Source organism: Harpia harpyja, chromosome 8, assembly GCF_026419915.1.
Source record: "Harpia harpyja isolate bHarHar1 chromosome 8, bHarHar1 primary haplotype, whole genome shotgun sequence".
Classification (NCBI taxonomy): Eukaryota; Metazoa; Chordata; class Aves; order Accipitriformes; family Accipitridae; genus Harpia; species Harpia harpyja.
The window spans coordinates 12,298,127-12,323,984 of record NC_068947.1 but is presented as its reverse complement, the minus strand read 5'-3'; the positions used below and the strand labels follow the sequence as shown (position 1 = coordinate 12,323,984).

Genomic DNA, 25,858 nt, shown 5'->3' with positions numbered 1-25,858 from the left:
CAACTTTTCTAGTCTGTGTTCTCTCTTCTTTACCAGTTAATGGGGTTTTTTTCTCCTCATATGAAGTACTCCTGATAAAGCTTCTGAATACTTTTAACAGTCTGTGGAACTCCTATTCTTAGTTTGTTACTGTGAGATAAGGTGTGCTCACAATGCACCCTGTATTTTTCATTTAATTGTCTTTCATTTCTTAAAGGTAACTTCTGCCAAATACGAGAATATTTTAAGTGACTCTTAGAGACTCCTGACAGGAGGCATTTTTGTCCTTAGCTTTTATGTAGTTCAGAAATGCTCCTGTGAACATTTCAGCTGCTGTTTATAATACCTAGAGCATAATGTTGACAGCATTTGCTGTTAAGCTTCATGGAAGTAAATGTTTGTTGTTTGTTTCAAATACACTTTTACTGGAAAGTATAGCTAAAGAGTTCTGCACAGGATGTTGCTCATATGTCTCAAGGAGCTGGTATGGAAAAATTTGACATTCAATGTCTACTTGCCGTGATATTTTTAACAAAAATTTATTATTTTAGGAGCTTTTTTCCCCTTCCATTCACCACGCTTTGCCTCAGTCCCAGAAAAGGGCTAGCTTTTGACCTAATCTTCTCTAGGGTACCAGCAAGATCACCGCTGCAGGCACAGTCTCATTGTGTAGGGATGAATTTGACCTTCTGTTTCCCTGGAAACCTTGCTCTCCAGAACAAAATGCATCACTTCTTCCTTCCCTATTCCATGTATTCACATCTGGAAGTCTCGTAAGAGGTTTATAAAAGTGCTTCCCCACCTGCCTTGGACGCTTCTCAGATAAAGATTTGCTGTTGTCTTGGGAAGCTGTATGCTATCTGAATTGCTCAAATACCTCTCTTCAGACCTGTGTGGTCTGCAAAGCACAATGGATTCTAAATCCTTAGTGAACAGGGCTCACAGCTTCTCTTCACTGCAGGGAGGGTGGTTTTAGAAGTTAAGGAAATTAATAAGGTAACAACAGAAGTTCAAGAAGACCTCCTACAAGTGCAGATGCGGTAATGACAATGACTGTAAAGAAAACTGATTGCTAATTGAAGGAAGGTTCATGTGGTAAAATAGACTGTGTTATTACTGGGAACAAAAAAATTCAGCCCTATTGTACAAGGGGTAGCACTTGCTAGCAGGCATAAAATGCTAGCTGTCCTTTTTTGCTCAGTCATTTCAGTGACAACCTGAACAACCTGTGTATTTTTGCAAATAGTTAGCAATGTTTTTTCTAAGACATTAAAGAAAATACTCACTTGCTGTGCTCGTAAGGCTGTAGTAGGTCACTTTGGACAGATGTCTTGGTTAGGTGCAGGCAGCTCTACCAGCTGGTGCCAAAAGCTGAACGTCATTGTGGAAGAATGAGGCCAGTTAAATTTAAGTACAACTAAAATAAATGTTCAACATGAGGGAGGGACTTAGGGTAGACTTATAGATCAGATTCATCCCTGGTATCACTATCTTGGGTGACTTTGGTCTACTGTTTATTTGCAGCGTGATCGTGAGCCCAATATTTCTACAGAGTTTGTAGTGGTTAGTAATCTGATTTCATTAAGCTGTCCAGAAGCACAGGTGGAGAGCCAGGCACAGAGCCTTGAATGCATGGTTCTTATTCTTTATTCACCAATTCTTGCTTCATTTGCTTATATTCACCTTGGCTCTGATTTACGAATCTGAAATTTGTTTCAAGACAAATATTTGAGTACAATAATGTGCTTTTAAATGCTAGCATTGGAGGCTTAATCTGTAAGTTTCCAAAAGGCTGTACTTACAACAAATGCAAGTGAGAAGTCAGTGTGCTTTGTTAAGCATTGGTGCACTTTCATAATGAAAGTTAAAGAGTAGATTTAACAGCATTTGTGAAATGTGATGATTTAGAACTGTTTTTACTGCTTCTCATCTTCTCTCCCTGTACCTTTTTTTTTTTTTTTTTTCATAGGTAAACATGTTAGTTGCAGCATGTTCATACAGACCTGTCTTTATGTTCTAGGAACTTTCTTTAACCTGACTTTGCATTTTCAGGAAATTTGGCTCTCAAACTCCTGTGGCAAAGTGCTTGTGCATTTAAAAGATACTAGGCTGCAATTTTTATCTTCTGAAGGAGAAAGAAGTCTAAGTATTAAATGTGCAGCCTCTCAGTCTAGTCCTTTTCCCCAGACATTTCCTCCTTACTACAGTAGATCTTATTTTTGACAGTCAAATGAAAAAGTCTTTCATTTTTTCTCTGCTGAGCTGCTGAATAAAGATGTAGATGACTTGTCTCTAGATAATGGATTTTCTTCCCCAGAGATTACTGTAAATCACTTTTTTGACAAGAGCCTAATTTTCTGTAAGATAAAATTTTAAAAATCTGTTTTATCAGACCCTGGGGGTTTGTGTTGTTTGTTTATTTGAGGGAATGCATGCCCAAGACTGCTTGTGCCTCAGCTCTGCATTGAGCAGCAGAAATACTTTAGCTTATCTTCAAAAGTTTTTCACTGCCTTAGAAAGATTTGGTTGATGAATGGCAGTTTGTCTAAAGAATACTGCAATACATATCCTTGTGGTTTTGTTAGGGGAAGAATTAACTAGTGATTCATTTTGAATTAAAATGTTCGGTGAGGATGGGCATTCTTTTTTTATTTGTGATGGTGGGTTTGGGGGGTTTTATTTGGGGCAGGATTTGGGTTTTTTTGTTTTATTTTGTTTTTTTTTTAATGTGGCATCCAGAGTGTGATTAGACACTTAAACATCTTGTCCCTGAGGAATGCACAGTGCCTCTTGTGGTCTTAGGTAGCTTGTCCCTACCTGACTGCAAACCTACTTTGAAGCTGTATATTTAATTCATCAGATGAATCTTAACGTCCCTAGTAAATCTTTTTAGACCAAGGCTCTCAGAATGATGTTTTCCAATGAATGCAATTTTGGTGTGAACTGATATACTAATGCACTTGTTAATAAGTAAGTATAAAAAGCAAGTCCATCTCGGGCCTAAAATATAGCTTGTTGCTTCAGTTTCTGTACTGGGCATGCTGGAGGTGCTCAGATTCTTCATTAACCCTCATGCCCATAAGAGCACAGTCCATTTCTGGGTTAGAAGAACATAATAAGCATAAGCTAAAGGGATAAAGTTTCATCTTAAAGGGATAGGGAAATGAAGAATCAAGGTTTTACTGAAACAAATCAACTTCTGTAGTTGCTACTAGGATCATCTGCTTAGGAGAAAAAAATAAGTTTGCAATGTCAATGAAAAAGCAGCTAAAGATACTAAGAATTGTACGACTGTGCTCTGAATTCAGTCTGCTGCTTCTATATAAAAACAGTATGAAGTTAGCCTTTGAGTAAAATTGTGATTGCATTTTATGTACATTGCCATAGGTCTGCATAAGAACTTTAAAACCCCAAAATACAAAGTCATTAAAGGTGCTCCATTTGGGGTTATGTTTATGTTACAATGCACAAAGACTTTTGTTGCAGAGACTTGATTAACACTAATGTAATCCTTTAAAAAACAAGCAATGAAAGTATGGGAGTTTTTTGTTTTGTTTTTTTCAGAGTTCTAAAACTTTCCTGAATGGCACATCTCAATTCAGAGTCCAGATGCCAATCTTAAATGCTAAGGAAACCAACAAACCTCAGGTAACATATAACATATTGTTGTAAAATAGTATAGAAGACTTATTAAAGCTCACATGGAATATTTACAGTAGATTTACTATCGGTAAAGATTGCTTTTCCTTTTATGATGCTGAAATCTACTTCCATCTTCGTATGCAAATGTAACTTCAGATGAGGAAACTAAGAGTTATCTAAGATACTGCAAACCGAGCTGAATAAGATACCATGCTTACTCAGTTGGTCTTATCTTGTGATCTTCATACAACTCCAGCAAAAGGAATGCACTGCAAAATATTTTAAAGATAGACCATTTGAAATCTTTAAACTACTTATACTGTGTTTGTCCTGTCCTTGCAGTCTTACTTCTCTCCCTTTTTAATGTAATAGATGTATATACTTACAAGACTATACATGGAGAATGGAGAGTTCTAAATATGAGCAATTATTCACAGAAATCTTGCTTAAAATCTGTAAGCGTAAGTGCTGGTAATTCTCACTAGAAACTGAATTGTAGATTTGCCCATTTGTGAGCAAAAAGACATTTTATCTTGTGATGGACATTAACAGAAAATTTCCATTTGAAATGTTGTATTTGTATTCAGTACACTTGGCACGTCACATCTTGAGAGGATAACTTTTTTTTTAGCTTCTTTTAGACTTTTACAAGAAAATAGAAAGTTCCTGTTCTTTTCATCCTTTGCCCATAGAACAATAAGTAGCATTCACAGGGTATAATAATCACCGTTGATGAACATCTTTGCTAAGGAAACGCTTTACTCATAATTTTGATCAGTGCAGCCTAAATCCCCTCTGTACTGAGTTTATTTGTGTTCATTTTGAGCTGCCCAAGAACAGTCTCCAGCCCGGAAACCATTTGGCAATATTATTTCACAACCAGCTGTAAGATAAGGGGAGAAGATGTAAGAGTATCAGCAGGTGTCTTTAGACAAGTTGTGAAGACAGAGCTAAAATATAGTCAGCAAATTAGTAGACAAAGATTTCTCTTCCAACTCTGCCAGTACCTCTACTATCAGCCTGTACAAAGAGTCTGCATAGCAAGTGGGCAAGGAAGTCATACTCCTCTCGCTGACTGGTGCTCCCTTGTGAGCAGGACAGGGAGACAACGCAGACAGCAAAGCATGAGGGCACTTGCTGGCAATCCTCTCGATATTCTTCCCTGCCTGCGCTGCTGTCTCCACCCTGCCAGCTGGGTTATATGTTTGTAATATGGAGTCCTAACAAAGTTTATAAAGAGATTACTAAAAAATTAAAAATCCTGTTTTGTTACTGTTTGGGACCCCCTGATTTTCTGCCAGTGAGAGAAGCTAATCTTTTTCCTGTCAAAGCAGAGCTGACCTTTCCTTTTTACAGGGGTTGTGTTACTGTTATAGTGAGCTGATTATCGCAGTCAGCTTTTGTCACTGTACAAACAACAGATGTTTTGCATTTATGAGCTGGTCTCCTCCAAGCACACTGGAATGGCAGCTTTTACTGATTTTTTCATTGACCTCTTCAATTACTGGAAAAAGAAAGCAAATATTCAGGACATGCAGTGATGGAAAGCAGAATGTGTTTTTGGGTGCGTGACCTGAATACCTCTGTGTGTTCCTTACTGCTTGTGTCAGGTTGGCCTCTTAAAAATTACACAAAATTGAGGGATAATGAATCCTTCACCAGAGATCGAGAGTGTGCCATATGCCTAATTGCACTCTGTGACAAGCTGGCAAGACTGAACAGTGTTATCTCTGCCAAGCAGAAATTTATCATTTAGCTATGTGCAGCATAAAAATTCCATATTGTCGATAAAAGTTTCCAGCATTAATTGCTAAATAAGTTATTTGGACCTTGGTCCCTTCCAGTCCAATATTAACCCAGTCTTCTTAAATAGGCTTAGATCTACCTGTCTGAGAAACGAGCAGCATTACCTCAGACAATTCTCGTTAAGTTTGCTGTGCAAATTGTGCAAGGGATAGTCACTTAAGACACTATCTAGAAGTGTCTTTCATTGAATCTAGTGGGGAGCTTTACTGTTTAAGTCGTTTTCTTTTTTTCTTTTCATGTTCTTTTCCCCTCACGTGCTCTTTTCCCCCCCCCTCTCTTTTTTTCTCTCTTTTTTAAAAGTGTAATAGCTGATGGTTTGAATTGCTACTGCTAAAATAGTTCCAAGTTTTGAAGTTGCTCCAGTAATTCAGAAGATAAATACTTACGATGATGATGGAGTGACTCATGTGCCATAACATAGGTTTACAGTGCCACATCAGAGGTCCTGTTTTTCCTGTCTTCTAGTTAACGCTTCATCAGGGTGCAGGGTCTCCTGTAAATCCTACATCCTATCTACCAATCCTGTACAAACATTTTTGGATGCTGCATGGTAGCTTCTAAAATTATGCTAAGCATCTGGGCTCAGGTGCCTGGTTGGTTCCCTAGCGTTTTCTCCTAAAAGAAGTTATTTAAAACCAGAATTTATTTAGAGTCACTGATTGTAAAATAGCAGAATTGAATTTGTCCAGCACTTGGTTACTTTTTTTTTTCTTTCTTCCGCCATCAGCTTACCAAATATTAATCAGAAAGTTTTTATCTTTGTAATAACTACTAGAAATGGAATAGCCTGCCGTTTTATCCTTACTAACCTGCAGCCAAATATATATTTGAGGCTTAATTCTTCACAAAGGCCTTACTCAAATGCACAAGAATTAAGAGAAAGAAGACAGTATGTAGAATACATCCATAGCAAGTAGAAGTACACAGCTAGGTAAGCTTCTCAGCAAGCAGGTGAAAGTAAGGATAGCTATATCCCGTTCTCCTTCTGAGTTGGAAAAGAAGTACTGAGGACTATTTATACCCGAAATTTCTTTTTCTATGTACAGCTGTAAGATGTAAATTTCCAGTTCTATTCTGAGAGTTCACTTCAGTGTGGTGGATGGATAAAAATAACGTTATCCTCATGGCTAGACTGGGATGGCTTGTTCTTGTTGAGTCATAACTTGTTCCACAAGTATTCTTAGCAGCCAGTATTAGAGTAAAATCTTTCCTAGTGCTAGAAAAGAACTCGGAATTCACAATTTAGGTAATATCGGTAAACTTCAGGCTTTTATAATTTGTGGATTGCAATGCTCAAATGAAACAGGCGTGAAAAAATAAGTGATTGCTTAACATAAAGCACTTGGTATCTGTAATTCAATTGGAAAAATGGCCTGTATTTAAATCGGTGAATAAAATGATGTTACAGAGTCTGAAAAATGTGCTTAATATTTGTACAGAAGGAAGATAATACATGCTTTTATACAGGAATATGTTGTAGTACTTGGTAGATTGTCAGTGTTAATTAGACCACATTTGTGTAGCAGAATAAGGGAAGACTGGAAATTGTTTTGTTCCATTAAACCGTACTCTAATGTGTTTTTTGCAACTTGAAATTGTGCCACAGTAGAACAGAAACTTGATTCCATAATGGAGTGTATGCATTTGGACATAAACAACCAGACTTGTTTCACCTGATATTCTGTATATACTCTATACTCTCTCTATATACTCTGTATAAAAGCTGTAACTTTCTGTGATAAACCAGATAAATTTTTTTAAAAAATATTTTGGAATTATTTGATTGCTTGATACATGTTTTGATGCACTGTTCATTTGTTTTTCATGTGGTGTTGCTGGGGAAAATTGCAGGATCCAGAGATGCAGCATTTGCTTATTGACAGTGAAAATTGCAGTGTGTCACTGAACTCCAGCACTGTGGTCACTGGGGAAGGTAGACATGGGACATCAGCTATCAGCTTCCTTGGGGCCTTGCGAATACCTGTGAGTACATGTGCTATTCTGGCCTGTTCCTCTAAGAATTAAGTTTTGCCTCAGAATTCATATTTCCATGAAGTTCTAGAGGGAGTGGTAGATGACATTAACTTTGCATCACAAGCTTTGATTGGCAGCTCTGGTGTACATAGGCTAAATCAGATTCTGGTACACAAGACAAGGTGTACCCCTCTGAGGAGTGAAACTCTGTACAAGAGTACTCTCTTCCCCAGTAAGCAGATGGCATAAGCTCATTGGTTGTATCTTAGAAACTACAAGCAGCTAGGCTCCAGTACCCATATAAACTGGTTTTGGGGTTTTTTTCACCTCATTATAACTAATACTAGAACAGCCTATAATGTAAAAGTTTACTGGTCTTAGTTAATGACACCTGGGTGTTAAGGATGGAATAGCAGGCTGAGTCTATAAGCACTTCTCTGCATCAGAACTTCCTTCCATGGCTTCCCATTTACACTCCTCAACGTTGTTTTTAAAAGCTTTAATTTTAAAATCTCTTTTATGGTTTATATTGAGAAGTTTCAGACAGCCCAAACATTCAGACTGCTGGTAAAAGGAAAGGAAGTTTCCTTTAGGTCAGGGACTATCATCCCTGATTGTCCTCTTGGCTTAAAGCCTAGCAGCTTTAGTAGGTTGCACAAGTAGAATTATATGCAAATTGATTTGGACCAGGTGTAAAGGTAGGGGAAGAAATCTCCCGCACCAAACCACTGTATTCCTGCATCTTCTCATTCTATCCAGTCTGGTCCTCTGTCTCAACTGTTTTTTCCTGTGGCAAAGTGGAAGTAATGGGCAGAAAAATTGCTGCTGCTGCTGCCACCTGGAATCTCTAACACTGTGGTACTTTTCCTGCCTGTTGTTGGGAAGGGTCACAGCTGGATGTGAAGTAGAGCGAGCTGTGTATGTGTGTTGTCCCTGCTGATAACTGCAGTACTCCATACCAGGGATTTAAGAAATCTGGTTTCAAACAAAAATGTATTAGATGGTGATGGGAGTGAAGGTAGGTTTGTTTGGCAGTTTGCTTGCAGCTCTGTGCAGTTAGTATATTTTTCATACACCCAGCAGGAAAGAGGATGGAACAAATGAGTATTTCAAATAGGCCTATACCCTGTCTGTAGTGTGCTCTTACCATATACTGATTTGAACTGTGTCATACTGGTTAACTGGCTTTTTGTAAAGAGTTAAACGATAAGGGAGAAATCTTAGGCCCATCTGAAGGAAGGATCTAAAGAATGCAAAAATATGCCAATTTCTCTGGAATACACTCCAAATCTGCTATAATTCTATATTAAAAACTCTTTACATGAGGAACGTAAATGGTGCAGGTGTCCCAAACAGTATCAAATCCTTCCTGTTCATTTTAGTGTTCTCTCTTTGGTCAATTCAGTACAATTAAGAAGAGAAAGCATGTAAGTAAAATACCACAGTCTGCTCTGATGGTAATCTTTGTGCTCTCAGGGGAAGAATGCTTCTTGGGAATTCTTGAGAGAAAAAGAAAAGCCTAAATGCTTCTTAGAAACCATTTTCATAATGGTCTTTGAAAGTAGCAGCCTCTATCAAGATGCTAACTTCCCATTTTCTTTATTCTCTCAGGGAGTCATAGAGTTCTCCCTTTGTCTTCTGTTTGCAAAGCTGGTGAGCTATACTTTCCTCTTCTGGCTTCCCCTCTATATCACAAATGTAGGTAAGTATCACAGTAAGGGGATACAGAATTGTGACTACAAAGTGTCTGGAAATAAGAGCTTGAAATAAATAAGAAAACAATCATGACTGCTTCTGAAATAAGCTATCTTTACAACAGTAGCAGGAGAGTTGTAAGTCACCAGCTAACATATTTCTCAGTTCAGTGAATTCAGTATTATGAGAGGGCATTTTCAAAACAAACAAACAAAAAAAGAATCTGGCTTATCTTCAACGATTCCAAGCATCAATGCTGTGTCTTTGGCTCTTGCAAACCAGTCAAAAAGGTTTACTTTCTAATGTTTTTACATGATTGAAGAGCCTTATTAAAACATGTACAAAAAATCTAAATGAGCTTCTTTATCTGTTCAGACTGCTTTTTTGTTTTGTGCTGAAGACTGCAGAGAAAGGAGTTCTCCCTAGCCAGAGAAATTCATGTTCTTGTGAGTCACAATGGGACCTTTAATCCCCCAACTAACAAAAAAGCTGTACTGGACAAGTATGGCAGTAACAACCAGCAGAGAGAGACAGCTTGAACACCCTGTGAAAACACATAGAGCTGCAAATCCTGTAGCTAAAGGCTGTTGTGTGGGGACTCCAAATAATGAATGCTTCTGCAGGACTGAGTACCTTGAAAGCAGTGGGCTTTTAATAGAAAGGTTAAGGATATTTACCACAGTACTGCCATCTGTACTGTGGCAGATGTTGGTGACGTTATGGTGGTGCCACTGACCCCAGTGTTTTAGCACATACTGCTCTTTCAAATGTATTTCAGAGACTTCTAAAGAATACCAAAGGGGGTTAGAAATTCAGCTCCTTTTGAAACTTCATACTTAACACGATAGGACTGGGTTCCCCAACTTCCTGATGTACTTTTGGAAATCTGACCCTGTAGCATATCAGTAACTACATTAGACTGAACGTAAGTATGTGCAAACAGTGAAGTTAAGGAAATCACTGTCTCTTCATAGTCCCCATAAATGACACAGTGCATGTGATGCCAAGCAGGGTTGCCAGATGTAATTTAATGATGAATATTACTGGTCATGTGATGGAGGCCTGCAGGATAAGGCTCTCTAAGTGATCGAAATGTATGCTAATCACGCTTTTAGAGCAAAGAGTCTCATGAGCATTTGTTAACTGTTTATGACTGTGTCGCTATTCACAAATGGGAATATTGTTAGTCCAGACTTCAGCAATCAACAGCTTTATTGCTTGGACTGCATCTATAGTTAGTGGTAAAATGTCCTGCCACAAGTGTAATTGCATTCAAAAGACTATATACCTGAATACCCAGTTATGAAACATTCTTATTTGTCATGTACAATGACAGCTTATGGTAGCTTATTTCTGTGAACAAACAAAACTGCCATAAAATGCCTTTATCCTACCATGACAAGACTGTGTTGAGATTTCTACATTTTGTGGTCTGGAAATGAGACAAATATTTTTCTTTTGTCACTAGAGCATCTTGATGCCAGAAGAGCTGGGGACCTTTCTACACTGTTTGATGTGGGTGGAATCTTTGGTAAGTTTTATATATTAATATTTCATCCTTAATCAGACCAGTTTAGGAAAAGCTGTGGTACACACAGCTTACATATATTACTAATCCTTGTGCCTTATGTATACTGAAGAAGAGTGGCAGTAAAGGTACTAAGTTGAGAGCAGGGTTAGTTGTTCAATTTAAAGATATTTTGCTAGGTTTTCAACAACTCACAGAACTGGTGATATTGTCCCATACAGATTGTAAGAGGTAAATATTATGGAATCTTTCAGCTCTGGGCCATGAGTCTTGGTCACTCCACCTATCAAAATATCTTCCTTTTGTCACTCTAACAGAACAGAACTATCCCAGCTTGTACAGTTGTGTATTTTTTTGTGGGCACAGAGGGGAATGGCCACAGGTGTGGGTTTGTTTTTTTTTTTTCTTGATGCCTCATACAACTGTATGTGATAAAATTGGGAGACTAATAATAATGAGGATGAGACTATTCCTTTGTAATTTGTGAGGTGACCACTAAATAGTTAATTTTTTTTTTATGCAAGTGCAGACAGTGTAGCTCACAATAAACCAAGCATCATCATCTTGATGCCTGGCTGATTTATGACACACGCACGCACCCCCACACCCATCCCCTCTCCATCTCCCCCAGTTCCCTTATGGAAATAAGCCCTGTATCAGTCTATTAGAAAATGATGCTCATGATGAAGTTTCACTGGATCAAGAGCTATGTAGACCCTGGTAGTTCAAGATGCAGGTGTCAAGGTGTGTTGCAGTTACTGTTCTAGTCTTGTGCTGGATGTGACTTCGGCCATTTCTCACTGCTTATTTCATCTCGGATAGCTAGAAGCCAGAGTCAGTAGTACCTTAGAGATCTGAGTGACTTCTTTCAGCAGCACCTTACTCCACTGTGAATACAAGCTTAACAATGTGCCAGTGCTGCCTGGACCTTTGACATTTACATTTAAATTCAAGTGGGATGTGAGCGCTTTGGAGATGGGCAGCTGGGAAGGGAGAGGCAGGCCCAGCAGTATTTAGGAATCTGGATAATCCAGAGAACTTCCTTTCCTTCTCCCTGTACCAAGTTCCCTTTATATCATTTTGGCAGCTCCTTCCCTCAGGCCTTCCAGCCCCCTCCTGCCATGTGCTCCGATGAGTACTTCTGTGTGCAGTCGTTGGCAAACACAAGAAGTAGGGAAAATTAAAGATCCTGAAGTGACTACCTGGAGAGAAAACTGAATGTTTCATTTGCCCCAAGATCTAGAATAGCTCATTTCCCTTGGTTGCAGTGCAACATGGACAGAGCACTTGAGAGCCAAGTTTACTGTTGCATGTGAGGAGTTGAAGAGACCAGTGAGCAGCTGGGCACAGCTGGTTTCCAGAATGCTAGCAGCGGGGCCGTGTGGCACCTGGCAAAAAGGCTTTTTGCATTCAAAAGCGGCAGAACAATGATTTCTAAATATTTCTTCCATCTCTATTCTGCCCCCATCCCGTCATCTTGGATATTTGGTTAGAATAAACAATGAGGAAGAACAACTGTCTGCTGCTGCTATCTTCCAAGTCAAACCAGTTGGGTTAATAAGGATACTGCTACGTGAAAATTACGTTGTCAGTCTCATGCTCTGTGCTGCTGTGTATAACCTGTACATTAAAAGTTGTATCGTATTGGTTTAATCCGGGTTGGGTTTCATTAAGTATAACTGATGTCTTTTGTGTAAAACATGCACAGAGTGTTTTCCTCACACATCTATGCCTTCTTTCAGGTGGAATTTTGGCAGGCCTGATATCAGACAGGCTGGAGAAGAGGGCGTCAACCTGCGGAATGATGTTACTGCTTGCAGCACCCACAGTAAGAGTTTGCCCTTCTCTTACAGCTGTGGCTGAGACTTTGACAGCATTCCTTGGGAAGTTGTGCAGACAGCATCTTCTAACTTGGATGTAAAGAGTTCAGGCCAGGTTAAAAGCTGGCATGAAAAGTTGAGCATGTGAGCAAATATAGACATTGGGGTTCCCTTTATTAAACAAGCAAACAAGTCTAATGTATTGCTTGTTATAGGATTATATGGAAGGTTTCACTCTTGTAAAAATTTGATGTTCCGTTCTTAGCCAGAATTTTAGCTGCTCAAAGGCTAAAATTTCTGTGCTGTAACTGTTGGAAAACTGGCAGTTGGACATATGAGATGCATTTTCTTTGATTCTTTTGTGAACAGTATTCTGTGCTGTGTTGAAGGTGGCAATTTGAGAGATTAAAATTGAGTGGTGTCATAACACAGCCCTTTCTTCTGAAAGGACATACTGGGGAATAGGAGCATACCCCTTATCTCCCTCCTGTGTCCAATCAAACAATAATTCTGCTGTGGTCTAAAAGGGTTTGGTAAAACCTAGAACTAGCTTTCACATAATACCAACTAAGATATTTTGTAGTTAACATGGGGAAAATGGAGAACCTAGGATTAGTCCGTATGTTGGTATTCAACATGCTTGTTTTTTCATCTTTACAGTTGTACATGTTCTCTGCAGTTAGTAAAATGGGCCTTGAGGCTACTGTAGGTGAGTATTTGTAAATTATTTTCTGCCTGGCTTTCTGTGAACTTTTCATTTATGATCCTTTGATGCTCTTTTTTTTCATTATTTTTTATTTTTATTTTATATTTTCCCTGAGAGGAGGAAGTATGTAATCAAATTCGCTATACTTTGTTTTGCAGGCTTTTTACAGGGTAAGAAAGGGGGGCTAGGAAATGAGTAAAAGGTGGCATGAGAACAGTGATTTAGTTAATATCATTAGTCTTCTTTCTGGAGCTTGTTGTGTCAGCACAAGCTTTATTGTATTTCCTGTGCCAAATGTCAGAGGTGTTTAAAGACTACTTGTAGTACTTTTGACAGCAATGTTAACTTCAGTATAGGCTGAATTCACTTGTGGCTTTCTGTCTGTTACCTACAGAAGTTGAAACACAAGTGCTGACAGTAGTGTCTCACTTACCTAAAAGCCTTGGTAAGTTTTAGGGCCCTCTGGTGCTTGGTACTGTACAAGCAGAGTGGGGGCTTATGGGTGGATCCTGTGATCATCCCCTGCTCTTAGGGTCAGTTTGGTCAGATTTTCCCCTTTCTCTGACCTACCAGGATCAATAAGGGCCCTGGGAAGTGCCTTTTGACTCAGCCCCATCTCCTGTTATATTTGAGAATTCCTGTCATGGAGTAGGCATTGAAGGGAGACAGGAATGTATGTTGCTTTTCCTCCTTTCCCAATTCTGTAATGGGGTCAGGGGAGCCAAGGAAGCATTAAACCATTTGAGAACCATAGGCTATGATGTCTTCTGTTGTTATGGTTAACAGTCTTTCAGGCAACTCACATTTTCCGTTTTTGTCAACTTGCAACAGTGATGCTGCTTATCAGTGGTGCCCTGGTGAATGGCCCTTATGCACTGATCACCACTGCTGTCTCTGCTGACTTGGTGAGTTTGGCTTCTCTGCCTCCAGTGTAGCAGCTTTGGCCTCCAGAGAGAGCCCTTTGACTTCTGCGTCAGTGAAGGAGCTGCATTGTCCCAAAGCAAAGGGATAAGGAGCTGGATAGGCAGTGCCGAACTCAGCCGTTGAGATTGTTTTAGAGTTCATGTATTAGTATGAATGAGTGTCATGCTTGTGAGAGGCTTCTAAATTATTCTTTCCAACTAACAAGACAGACCAAAGTGAATGTGAAGGTTGCATGCAAAGCTAGGTCTCCATACAGGTGCCTTCTCCCCTTTTATACTTTGCATCTTTAAATGAGAGAAGGAGCTGTGTCTGTGTGAGAGATGTGCTGGAGACTTAAATCCCATCATTGCAGAAAGCTATACCTGGCACACACCCTTACTTTTGTCCATGCTACCCTCTGCCCTTTCTTGTACAGTTGCTCTGGTTGCCAGTACTTCCAGCTGGATCAGGTCAGTCAAGTCACAAATGCCATGTGAAAACGTTGTCCCTGGTACCTTTCATTAGGTAGGCTTTGGAAGGTCGCTTTCAAAGGTGTTGGTTCCTTAAGGCACCAAGCAAGAGGAAAAAGTCCTCTAACAACAACTGCTCTAAATATAGGAAAAGGAGCAGGACAGAAATCTCCAAATGTCCTCTGGAGCCCTAACCTTGGCCTGGAGGTCTTAGCCAGACAAAGCAGGCCACCATGCATTGCCCGTTTTATCCTTAGCCTTGTTGAAGGGGCGGCTAGCTAGAAAGTGGGGCATGACATCACAAGATCCCTACCTGGCCCTTGGAAAGAGGGTTGAAACTGCCAGCCAGTTCCTCAGATGTCAACAATCAAACATCTGACATGAGCAAGTGTAAATCGCTTATTACCTGACTCCTCAGTGTACTGGAGATAAAGGACTGTCTCTTATTAGCAGTTCTAAGTCACCCCCTTTTATCAGTTGTTTTGTTTGGAGACCTGGCTTCTCAAATTGGGACTGAACAGCTTCTTTTGGCTCAACAATTCTCTGAATTAGCATTTCAGTATATAACCATAATTCTGGTAATCTAGTATTCCTGTCACAGCAGTGATCTCTTTTTTTTTTTTTTTTTTTTTTTTTTTTTTGCCTCCTGTTCTGCAGAGCTTTGCTGTATTAGCAGGGGAAAAGATGGCTGTGGAAACAGCCTTGCAGCATAATGCAAAGCTGAAGTGCCGTCCTTGTTGCTTGAATCCACAATGTGCAGAACAGAAAGCTTCTTGGCTGCTGTGGTTTAAATAACATGATTTAATAAAGGAGAACACTGTAGGCAACAGGCTGATGGAGTAGAAGGCTTCTTTAAGTAGTGATAAAAGGGTCTGAGCTAGGATATTTGAGGCATCTTCACAATATGAAGGGGTGTGAGCTAAATGATGATTTAAAGACTTTTTCGGAGTTCAGCTCAGAATGGGTCTAAGCAGTCTTTGTCACTTTAGGGTACCCATAAAAGCCTGAAAGGGAATGCAAGAGCCTTGTCCACAGTGACAGCGATCATCGACGGAACAGGATCTGTAGGTAAGCCAGAGCTGTAAGGTAGCTTGCCTTAGCTGTGGTAGGTTAAAACAAAGGATCTTTGAGAAACTAGCCTCTCTCCAGTTCACATTTTGCCAGGACTTAGTACCGCTTTGGAAATGGGGAGTAGAGCAAACTTAGCCTTAAACCTGTCTAGCGGTCCCAGACCTGAGGGAGGGAGGAAGGAAGGAAGAGGGTGGTAGACTGATACTGGGCACAGACAGCAAAAGTAGATGCCATTGGGCTGTTTCTGAGATCAGGGATATTTTATTCATGCCCTCCGCACTGGTATGTGGAAGGGAAATTGAGTAGGATTCGGCTTAATACTGGATAGGCATTTTGTTGAGCCAAAGGCAGGCGTTTCTCAAACTTCTAGTCTTCCATCTTCCCCTGTGTTAGGTTTCCCATAGGCTTGCAGCTGTACCAGTAATGTTTTGCGCTTTCTGGGACCTTTTAATACATAAGGTAACACTGAGTTAACTAGGTGAAGAAATTGGTATTCTCACTCAGAATAACTATTTTTCAACATAGTAAATCTTATGTTGCATCATTCTGACAATATCAATATTATATTTCAGGTGCGGCTTTGGGCCCTCTCTTAGCTGGTCTTATTTCCCCATCTGGTTGGAACAACGTGTTTTACATGCTTATGGTGGCAGATGCATGTGCCTTGCTAGTAAGTCTAAAAATACTGTTTGGTTACCGTGTATTTCCTTTGTGCTAAACTGTCTTAAAATGCAAATTTTCCCTTTGCAATTTCAATACTCCATCTTATAAGAAACTTCCAATTGTGTAGGAAACTTTCGATTAAAGAGCAAATTTGCTCATTTTGAAATTCTCATCTAATTTTAATCAAAAGTGCAGATTAGTTCTGATGCACTTCAATTCCTGAGCAAATACACATCTGTTAATTGCTGGCCGAGCAGATTACAGGAGGCATAATTGTTAAGTAAACCTTCATATATAGACCTAGAAGATGCTTCAGATTCCACTCACGAAAGAATTACTTCTGTTTTCTTTAAAGCCGGTTTAGCGAAGCGGTAACAAATGTTCTGCTACATTGCTGCATCACCAAAATCACCGTGATAATGAAGCTGTTGAAAGTTAATACATCACATCTCCAGATGGGCCCTAAAACTGCTGTACTAGGTTAGACGAAAAACTGGCATTCTAACTTCTGACAGTAACCAGGAGCAGATGTTTAGGGAAAAGGAGTGCAACACACTTGGTGACTTGGTACAAAGCACATCCATTTTCCTTTTTTTCTCCTGTCTGAGATCCTGTATGATTGATAGGAAGATCTGAAAAGCTTTTGTTTGGGTTGGTTGGTTTGGTTTTTTTTTCACTTCTGACTTGCTCTGCTTTGCTTTTAAAGACCAAAGAAGACGTGAGATGAGGCAAGGTGAGTCTTGCTGTACCTTTGAAGTTAGTCTTGCTGCACTCACCTGTAGGTTAGCCTGTAGGTTACATTTTTGAGTTTGCCACAGATTTACCTGGCAGGCATCTGTGCCAGCTTTGTTCTCCAGTAGAGCAGAATGCTGCTATGACTACCTCGGAGATGTCCTGAAGTGTCACCTGCTTATCCTCTCCTTTTGAAATCCTGGGTAGAAGTGCTCATGAAAGGGCAGGGTGACTGTGAAACACTTCAGAAACACTCCTTCCTCAGTACTGGCTGTGCCCAGACAAAGCCCTGTGCCCGCACAGTACTGCACTGAGCTCTGTGCTCCTGCCGAGGAGCTAACGCCGAGTGTGTGAGACCACTCTTTCCTGATACAAGAAAAACAGTCTTGCTTTGAGTTACGATTGAGGCTTTTTTTCGAAATTCAAGTTAAACCCAAAATTTTAAAATAATTTTTTCCACATTTAAGATGTGAAATCTCTGAAAATTAAGTAAATGAATTAGGTAAGTTAGTAGTTGAAGTATACTGCCACTGGTAGTCAGCAGCTCTATAAATCCTGATTTGTGCTGTTTTCAGTATTAGGTATTCCATGCTGCAGAGTGAGGTTTGGGAGATTGTCATAGTTTTCCCAAGTAGATTTAAAGCTCTGCTTTTTTTCTTTTATTTATTAAAACCAAATGAAAAAAATGCCACATTTCTTTGCAGCATCAGTTAAAATGCCTTTGTAAAGCTCTGGTTTTGGGAGGACTGACTCTCTGCTGTTGTAATAAATCTTGGGTTTTGTAACTCTTGCTCTGGTTTTCCTGTTCTTTGCAGTACAGCATATAGATGCCTATGTTCAAATGTTATTTCTTCAAAGATATCTGGAGGGGCTTTAGCGTCTTACATGGTGTTCAGTTCTGTCATTCTTGGCCACACCCGTACCTCTGAAATCTTAGGTTTAACGTCTTAAAACACCAATACTTATAATAGTGAAGAAACTTCCATTTATAACAGTAAGACTCTGAGGATAAGGAAATCTGTAACGGTGAGGAACCCTGGAAGTTTTAATTCTGTCTCTAAGGTACATAGGAATCATCAAATTTTGTTTGTAAAATCACTTTCCTGGGTACCGTCTTAGTACACCTTTCAAAGCGCACTTGAAGTCCTGATCCTGCAGAGGCAAGTAAACGTGACTGACTTTACTTGTCTTGACTAATTGTGTGATTAAAACTTTTCACACACAGTTGTTTTTCAGAATAGCAGCTAAAATACCTTCATGCTCCAAAATGCCTGTCTGCCGTGTTTTCTTGAAGTCTTGGGTTCCCTCTGCTGGTTTCTTTACATGTCTGCTGGTAAAGTAACTTTGGAAAGCCATTCTGGTTTTTGCAAAGAAATTGATCTCTCAGTTGCGAAAAGGAAATTATTTTCCTCTTGCCTATTCATTGTGAAAACTCCTCTTCCAAACATTGACTGAGCATCTGTAAATCTTTTTTTTTTTTCCTTTTTTTTTTTAACTGAGTTCAGCATTACAGGGTAATGTTTCAAATGAGGAACTCTTCGAATAACTGTGAACATCTTATCCTGAAACTTAGCTTATTTGTATATCTGTATAAATATTAACACAGATACTGTGACTGTTCTTACAGTTCTTACTCCGTCTTATTCAGAAGGAACTTCGGTGTAACACAGATCATACCCTGTAAGTGTTATGCATGGCTGTTGCTCTTTAACAACGGTTTAAAAACGTGTGTACTAAGCCTTTGCCCCATAATACCTAGATGTAGACTGAACATTTAAGATTTCTGTACGTCCATTTCTGTCTGTTTTAATTTTGCTTCAAAAGAGTAATCTCAGTTTGATGTTAGCGCATAGACAAGGCACTTCGGGACATGGTTTAGTGGGCATGGTTGATGGTTGGACTCGATGATCTTGAAGGTCTTTTCCAACCTAAAAAAGATTCTATGATTCTATGTTTTCAAATCATGAACATTTTTCTTTAGAATATCTTATTTTGAAAAGTATCTGAAAACAAATCTCTGTCACCATCTCTTGGTTATGGTTTGTTTTTTCCTAAATATGTAATCTTCCTGGGTTTCATCATGGAGCATGCAGGTGGGGAATAAGAAGCTACTTGATTGCTTGCTCTGTGTTTATTAATAGTTTCAAATGTAACTTTTTCCAAAAGGTCTCCTTAAAGGAGAGGGTGGCTCTGAATTTACAGTGGTTTAAATTGAGAAAAAAATAATCCACTGAATCAATGGAGTTACACTTGAATACAGAAAATCTAAATTGAGCCCCTTTGTTGTAGTTTTGGAGAAGTAAAATGGACAGAGAATAGTAAAATGCATGGCAAGGGATGGATCCTGCATTTTGAAGTTAGTGGCTGTTATGCCTCACACCTCAACTTTTCCTGCCTGGTTGCTGTTCTTTTCCAGGTTTAAAGAACACTGAGCTACGAGACCAGATTTGGAATAAGGACTGCGTCAGTGATCAGAGCTCTTCCCTGAAAAACAAACTTCATGGAATGCGTTATTCTATATTTAAGAGATTCTGTTTGGTGAAGAACTTTGCACATTTACTGGAAGCAATGTGAGAAATGCAACTGGTAAATCCCTGAAGCTCTTATTTTTGCACATGAATAAGTACCTCAGGATGGCAACTATTCATCAGATGAAGAGACAGGAACTGGAAAGGTTTTAGCAGCACGCCTCAGCTGAGCCAAAGAGAAATACCAAGTGCCTTTTTATTTCTTTTGATAGGATGTTTTTAATTAAAATGCCGAACTGTGTATTTTCCAAAAACAAGTCAAAACTAGAGCAGAAGGAAGTTGAAATCATAACAGTCTAGCAGTGAAACATCCGAGTGTCAGTGAGCAAAGTATGTATCTCTTATGTCATCTTGCGCACATGAAGGGCATCACTTTATAGAGCACAATACCAGCTGGCTATTAAGATGCATTGCTATTAGTATTTTGAAGCTGCTCAGACAATAATAACCTCACTGTATTATTAGTTTTTAACTACAGTACTACTTCTAATCCCAAGGACAACATCCAGCCTTTTGGTAGGTAATGAAATGGAATTTAGTGTTGCGGTGTACCGCAGTTAGCAGTTTTCACAGACTCTCTGGATGGATGTTAGGCCTCAATTAGCATTGTGTGAAAGGAGACCTAAGCAAGAAAAAGTAGATTATGAGTCAGAATTTCCAGTGGGGAGCTCTAATGATTTTCAGGACGTTATAAACTGGTTGTGCAAATGTCATATAACTGTTGTGCTGCTCCACTAGGCTGGGTTGAAATGAGAGGTTGTTCCTTTGGGGTGGCAGAGAGCTGTGAGCTGTCATACTTTAGCACTACAGGACTGAACAGATGAGCTGCCTTAGTGCCTGCTGCCACAGTGATCTCTGTTGGGTACTCCGCAGTTTCAGTGCTGGTGTGTTCATGTGGAAGTCATTGTCAGATCAAGGCCTTAATAACCAGAAATCTCTTTGAGGTGACTAATTTCAAGTGGCTCTGAATTTCAGATTTGGAGCCAAAATATCAGAAAAGAATAATTACCTAGGTGGTAGGTTGTAAGAGAACATTTCAGTAACTAGTGTTACCCAGCAAATAGACGGTTTAATGTCTTCAAAACATATCATTTCTTTGTACAGCCATCTCCTTTGCAAAGCAGATGTTTCTGTGATTTTTTTTTAAAGATGTACAAAGTAAAAAGGAATTTTTTTTTGTATGAGGTGTTTATACTTAGATCACAAAAGCTAGATAATTTAAACTGTGTATTATTCTTAACTGTAGTTATTAAAGCTCTCGGCATATGTCTTGTTCTGAACTATGCTCTTAAGTTTTGTGAAACAATGCAGTAGTCTTTACACTTGATTAACAAAACAGCACACTCTAAAGTAGACTGCCAAAACATGGAGAAATGTCTCATCAGCTGCTGGTGGTGTGTTCCATGTGCTGGCACAACACTTAATTTCCAGGGCTGTTTTGTAATTGTTCAGTCTGTGATGAGTTATTTCACTGGTTTGATTCAGCACATGCTTTATGCTTGACTTGAACAGTATAAGAATGTGTTCATTTTTAACTGTTTTGCTGAACAGAGATACAGGGAAGACCTCAGTCCCACAAAGACTTAAGGAAGGTACCAAGCCCTTGTAAGGGAATGGTCTGTGTCGGCCCTGACCCTGCAGTTACCTAGATGAATGGTTAACTTCACACATTTTGAGTAAACCTGTTGAGACCAGTGGGGATACTCAACATGTGAATTCATAAATCAGTGCTGCGTTTGGGCTTTAGGCTGTAGTTAAATTCGACAGAATTCTGCAGCAAAGTTACTTGAAAGGAATTCCGTCCTGGTGGCATGGCACGCTGCCCCTCACTTGGCCAGGCTGACTCTGGGGGGGGTGCTAGCCTGGCCAGGGGACTGGTCTAGTCTCTAATGGGGGAAAAATAACATTGCAACCCCAAAACAGCTGTACTGGCACAACTTCAATGGCTGTGTGAGGAGGGAGGGATGGAGGACTTCTTTAGCTGAAGATGCCAAACCCTTCCCCCCAAAAAGGTATGTAAAGCTATATACTAGTTTATTGAAACAATTTAAACTCCGCTGCACTCAAATTTTGAGAGGCTGTTCCCTATGGGCTGAAGTCTTAGGTTAAAATGCTTTCAGTTGTATTTAACAGTCACACATTGTAAAGATATTTAACTGTGTTTTGGGTTTTACATATTTTACTTGTTGGGGCTGCTGCTGTTATTTATTTATTTATTTGAATAGCTTTTGCACTGCAGTGACTTGGGTGTGGGATCACGACAATGTTGGAGGTGCTGTGCTGAGTCCTTCCTTCCATCGATTGTAGGCAGGAGTTAGGACTCCTGGTGTGCCAAAGTCTCCTTCCTTGCTAATGTGCAGCATTTCAGTTCCAGCTATGAATGTGTTGGACAAAAAGATTTGCTTTTCTTTCTTAACCCTAAAGGTCCCCCAAGTTGTGAATAAACTGTGTCTTTTGTTAGTATCAGGTGTCAATATCCATTAATCTGAAAATGAGCAAGACTTGACAAAATTTTTTGTGTAGAAATGTGAGTGACCAGTAGGTAGAGCCAAATTTAAATATGACTGCAGGATTTGTTTCTTGTTTTTTAATGTTGGTTATTGTGAATTTTATCCATTTACTGTCCTGTGTTGAATAAAAATAGATTCTACTTTAAAATGAGAAATGTTGATTACTTCATCTTTTACATCTCTGTGATGAAATGCTCCATTTATTGGTTGGAAGGGTAGACATCCCTGCTGGGACAGTGCTCCTGTCTCTTGTGAGGGTAATGAAAATGGTTCATTAGGAGAACAAATAAGAACGTTTTGTTTTGAAAACAGTGCCCTTCTCAACTTGAACATGTAACTTTTTTCATTTTGTGGGATTGTGGGTTGTACAACATCAGTATTTCCAATCAGCTGCATCAGATGGGTGTATTCTGCTTACTTATTTTGGTCTAGTAGGGAAGGAGGACACTCAACCTGAGTCAGGGACCGAGTCCAGCTCCTACAACCTAGTTTTAAGGTGACTTCTTTTGTTGTCTGCTTTGCCTGCTCTTCAATTTCAGTTCCACATAAATTGAAAAGCTTCATCTTTTCTCTCTAGCTCTAATCATGTGGAACATTTACTGTCTTGATTCCATTACGATGTTTGATGGGGTTTGTGTGCTTCTACCAGAGATATAATGTCCAAACGACAGATGCACTGGGGAAAAACTGCTTGAAAAGGAAAACAATTTCTGGCTAGAAGGAGGTGTCTGAGGGTCCTGGACAGAATTTCTGAACAAGATGTGCCCAAAATGCCTCCCAGGAATAGGCAAGTAGTAGCTGGGACATCTTACAGAAGAAGGGAGACTCGGATCCAAGTTTCTGTTCTGCCTGATTGGGAGCAGGAGCCTCCACTGGAGTACCTGTACCCTCATGAGCACCCTGGCTGTTGCTGGACACGCTGCAGTGGACATTTTTCTCCATTCTGTGTAGGAAGGGTTTATATGGTGGGAAAAAGATGAATAGGTAGCAGGGAAGGTGGTGGTGTGTTCACAAGTCGCTTTGAGACTTCTTTTGCCTGTAGGTTAAACTGCTAACCTGCTCCATGCACTAAGATACACCTACTCCTGTATGTTTTGCCAGTTTGGAAGTTCCAGAAGGGACTCTGTCATCCGCTTCGGGAGGTTATGGCATGTGTTTCTGGAATAATATCCTTAGAATAACAATGGGAATCCTCCATGTGTGTTTGCGCCAATGTCACGGTGCCTCAGACTTTGGCTGACCTCATGTTTACGCTTGGGAATCTGTTTGGTTGCTGCCGGTAGGTTTCTCCAGTGACTGATGTGTGAGGTTGTTTATATGAGAAGTGCTGCTCAAAATTAGGCAGATGTAAGATGGTATAAATGAAATCGGAGGATGTTTAGAGCTGTTGGAGGCTACTGGTCTTCATATGGAATTAATCTGAAGATTGTTTACAATCCCATCAAATGATGAGGCCCAGAATTCGTAACAGTGGTGTTCTCTGGTCTGAATAAAATTTTATGGCCTGCATATTACATAGGAGGGTTGATTAGATTATTTCATGATTGTCCCAACCTTAGAGCTTATCGGATCAGATGTTCGGACTGCTGACCTTTCACCTCACGGCAAGTCTGTTTTGGTTTTGTTTTGCTCTCTGCTAAACTGGCCACGCGATGGTACAGACTCTTCCTCCTGCCCTCCTCGCAGCCTGCCCTGCCTGCGGAGGGACGGTGGACGGTTTGCTGGGAGGTTTGCACCTGCGTGCCCTGGGGCTTTGGTAACCTTCAACTACGTTTTCTGGCATGCTGAGTTATAAAGCCGACTGTCATCCTTAAAGCTGGGGAGGGGGAAGGAAAGGATTTAACTGCTGGTATGCTTCAGCCTCATGTCCAGTGACCTTAACGTTGTGGTATGTGTCTCGCTGCCTCAGAGTTTAATAAACTTGATTGCTGTAAAAAAAAAGGTTGTTCCCTTCATAGCATAAGTCACCAGAAGGCTGCATTCAAGAGCTTGAGCAGATCTCATCTAAAAAAGAGTAAGGGCCTTTGTGTATGAAAAATTGGCTACAGATTAAAAAAGGGAAGTGCAAAGACAGAAAGATGGTTCAATTTTTGAAATGAAAAGAAAGAGGAGGACACCAAGTGATGACGTGTGATTAAAATGCAGGGTGTAATTGGGGTGCTGTAGAAATGTGAATGCAGGATGGGGTAATGGTAAAAATCCAAAGAAGGCAAAGCACAAAAGACTGAGTTTACTGGAAAACTACAGAGAGAGGTGAAAATCTGGTGCTGGGATTAAAAAAAAAAAAAAAAGGGGGGGGGGGGAAGAGCCACCTCGCCCCAAAGGTACTGTGTGCTGAGCAGCGTTTGCAGGCAGGAACGAGGGGGCTGCTTTCCCCACCTGCCTCTGGCGGGCACTGGGCTTGGCCTTGGGAGAGACTGGGAGCCCCAGCGGACGTATCCCGAGGGGAGAGGGCTGCCGTGGCTGGACATGGAGCTGGTCAGCTGCTGGGTCACTTCCCATGTATTACTTAGGCGTATGTAACCTGTCAAATACCTAGACGCTTTGGCCTGAACAACCTTCTGATTTTTCAGCTGCCAGCAGGTTCATCTGAAGTTTGGCATTTTTGTGCTCACATCTGTAACTTTTTTTTTTTCCTCTCTCTCCAGGAATCATTTAGTTGCTGTGCTTGTAAGAAATGCCTGTGAGGGTTGGTGTGATGTCCTGTCTCAGTGCTGCAGCAACCGAGGGTTTCTGCAGGTCCCAGTGGAGCTATTGCGGGACTTGCATCCAGTAGCGTTCAGTTGATTTTTCACTTTTTGGCATCAGCATGCTCCTTTGCTTGCGTGATGGCAAGTTGGATGCAGGGTTGGATGAGCAGCTAGTGGAAAACCTGAGGGGGGCTGAAATTTTGGATGTCCTTTCCAGGCAGGTATGGGCCTGTCCTTGTGGAGCCCAGTTTGAATTACTTTGATCATCTTCAGGTTACCGCAGTTACTTGAATCTGGGCTTGGGGCTACAGGTAGTGCTTCACAAATAAATGTCTTAGAACCTGAATTACTCTAATATTTGCATTTATTTACCTTCATACTAATCAATTCTCCTGCTGTAATCACATAGATAGTGTGTTTTTTAAAATATAACAGAAAAATTTGAACTAAAACTTATTTCTCATTTTTCCTCACCCTGAGAGGTCACTTTCTTGCCTAAACCTGGCCCTGAGCTTGTAAGGTTTTTCCCAATATTGCAGGATCTGGATTTCGTATTTGTTAGAAAATTGGCTTTTTGTGGCCTGCCATCTATGACTGAGTTAATTTTTTTTGTTCGTTTCACATAAAGATTCACAGAAGGCAAAACCTTGACAAGGTGGTATTGGATAGATGAACTGTGGCAGAGCAGGGCAAGATAAGTTGCTTAACCTTTCCCAAGTGTGAGTACGTTCGTAATTGTAGTCGCAGGCTGCAGCAAAGATGTAATCCTTTCCAGCCTTTGTTCCTAGGAACTGATTGCCCTTTCACTTGTGTAGCTCAGAAGCAGGCATTTGGAGAATCCAAAAACTTTGAAGTCCTTACGATCTTGGGCACTGCAGTTTTTTTAGTTTATCTGATACCCAAATCCTTAACAGGTCGCCTGAATTTTTTTGGGTTATTCAGAAACCAGCAGTAGCTCCTCGCACTGAGGTCAGAACTCAAAACAGCAGTCTGAGTTCATATGCTAAATCAAGAGCGATACGTATGCGTGTGTGTGTATACACACACACACACGAGTTGCAGCATGAATTGGGAACGAGCTGAGAGGGCTGGATTTCACTGCCCAATAGGTATGGGGAGTCTAGCTCAAAAGAGGAGTTAT

General features: G+C 40.2%; 1 protein-coding gene across 8 annotated transcripts in view; it reads left to right on the top strand.

Annotated features, from left to right (window-relative positions):
* The window catches only part of SLC37A1 (solute carrier family 37 member 1), a 39,515-nt gene extending 17,333 nt beyond the window's left edge, over window positions 1–22,182 (top strand). For 7 of the 8 annotated variants that reach the window (XM_052794336.1, XM_052794339.1, XM_052794334.1 and 4 more), the window contains 11 exons: window positions 3,544–3,627; window positions 7,279–7,410; window positions 9,013–9,103; window positions 10,565–10,627; window positions 12,367–12,452; window positions 13,105–13,153; window positions 13,982–14,055; window positions 15,513–15,591; window positions 16,167–16,264; window positions 18,617–18,669; window positions 19,406–22,182. In XM_052794336.1, coding sequence (XP_052650296.1) covers window positions 3,544–3,627; window positions 7,279–7,410; window positions 9,013–9,103; window positions 10,565–10,627; window positions 12,367–12,452; window positions 13,105–13,153; window positions 13,982–14,055; window positions 15,513–15,591; window positions 16,167–16,264; window positions 18,617–18,669; window positions 19,406–19,421 — 825 coding nt within the window. In that variant the 3' untranslated portion in view covers window positions 19,422–22,182. Of the gene's footprint in view, window positions 1–3,543; window positions 3,628–7,278; window positions 7,411–9,012; window positions 9,104–10,564; window positions 10,628–12,366; window positions 12,453–13,104; window positions 13,154–13,981; window positions 14,056–15,512; window positions 15,592–16,166; window positions 16,265–16,612; window positions 17,775–18,616; window positions 18,670–19,405 lie in introns of those variants that run through there. The other variant, XM_052794340.1, reaches the window with a different exon arrangement.
* The last annotated feature ends 3,676 nt before the right edge of the window (window positions 22,183–25,858 follow it).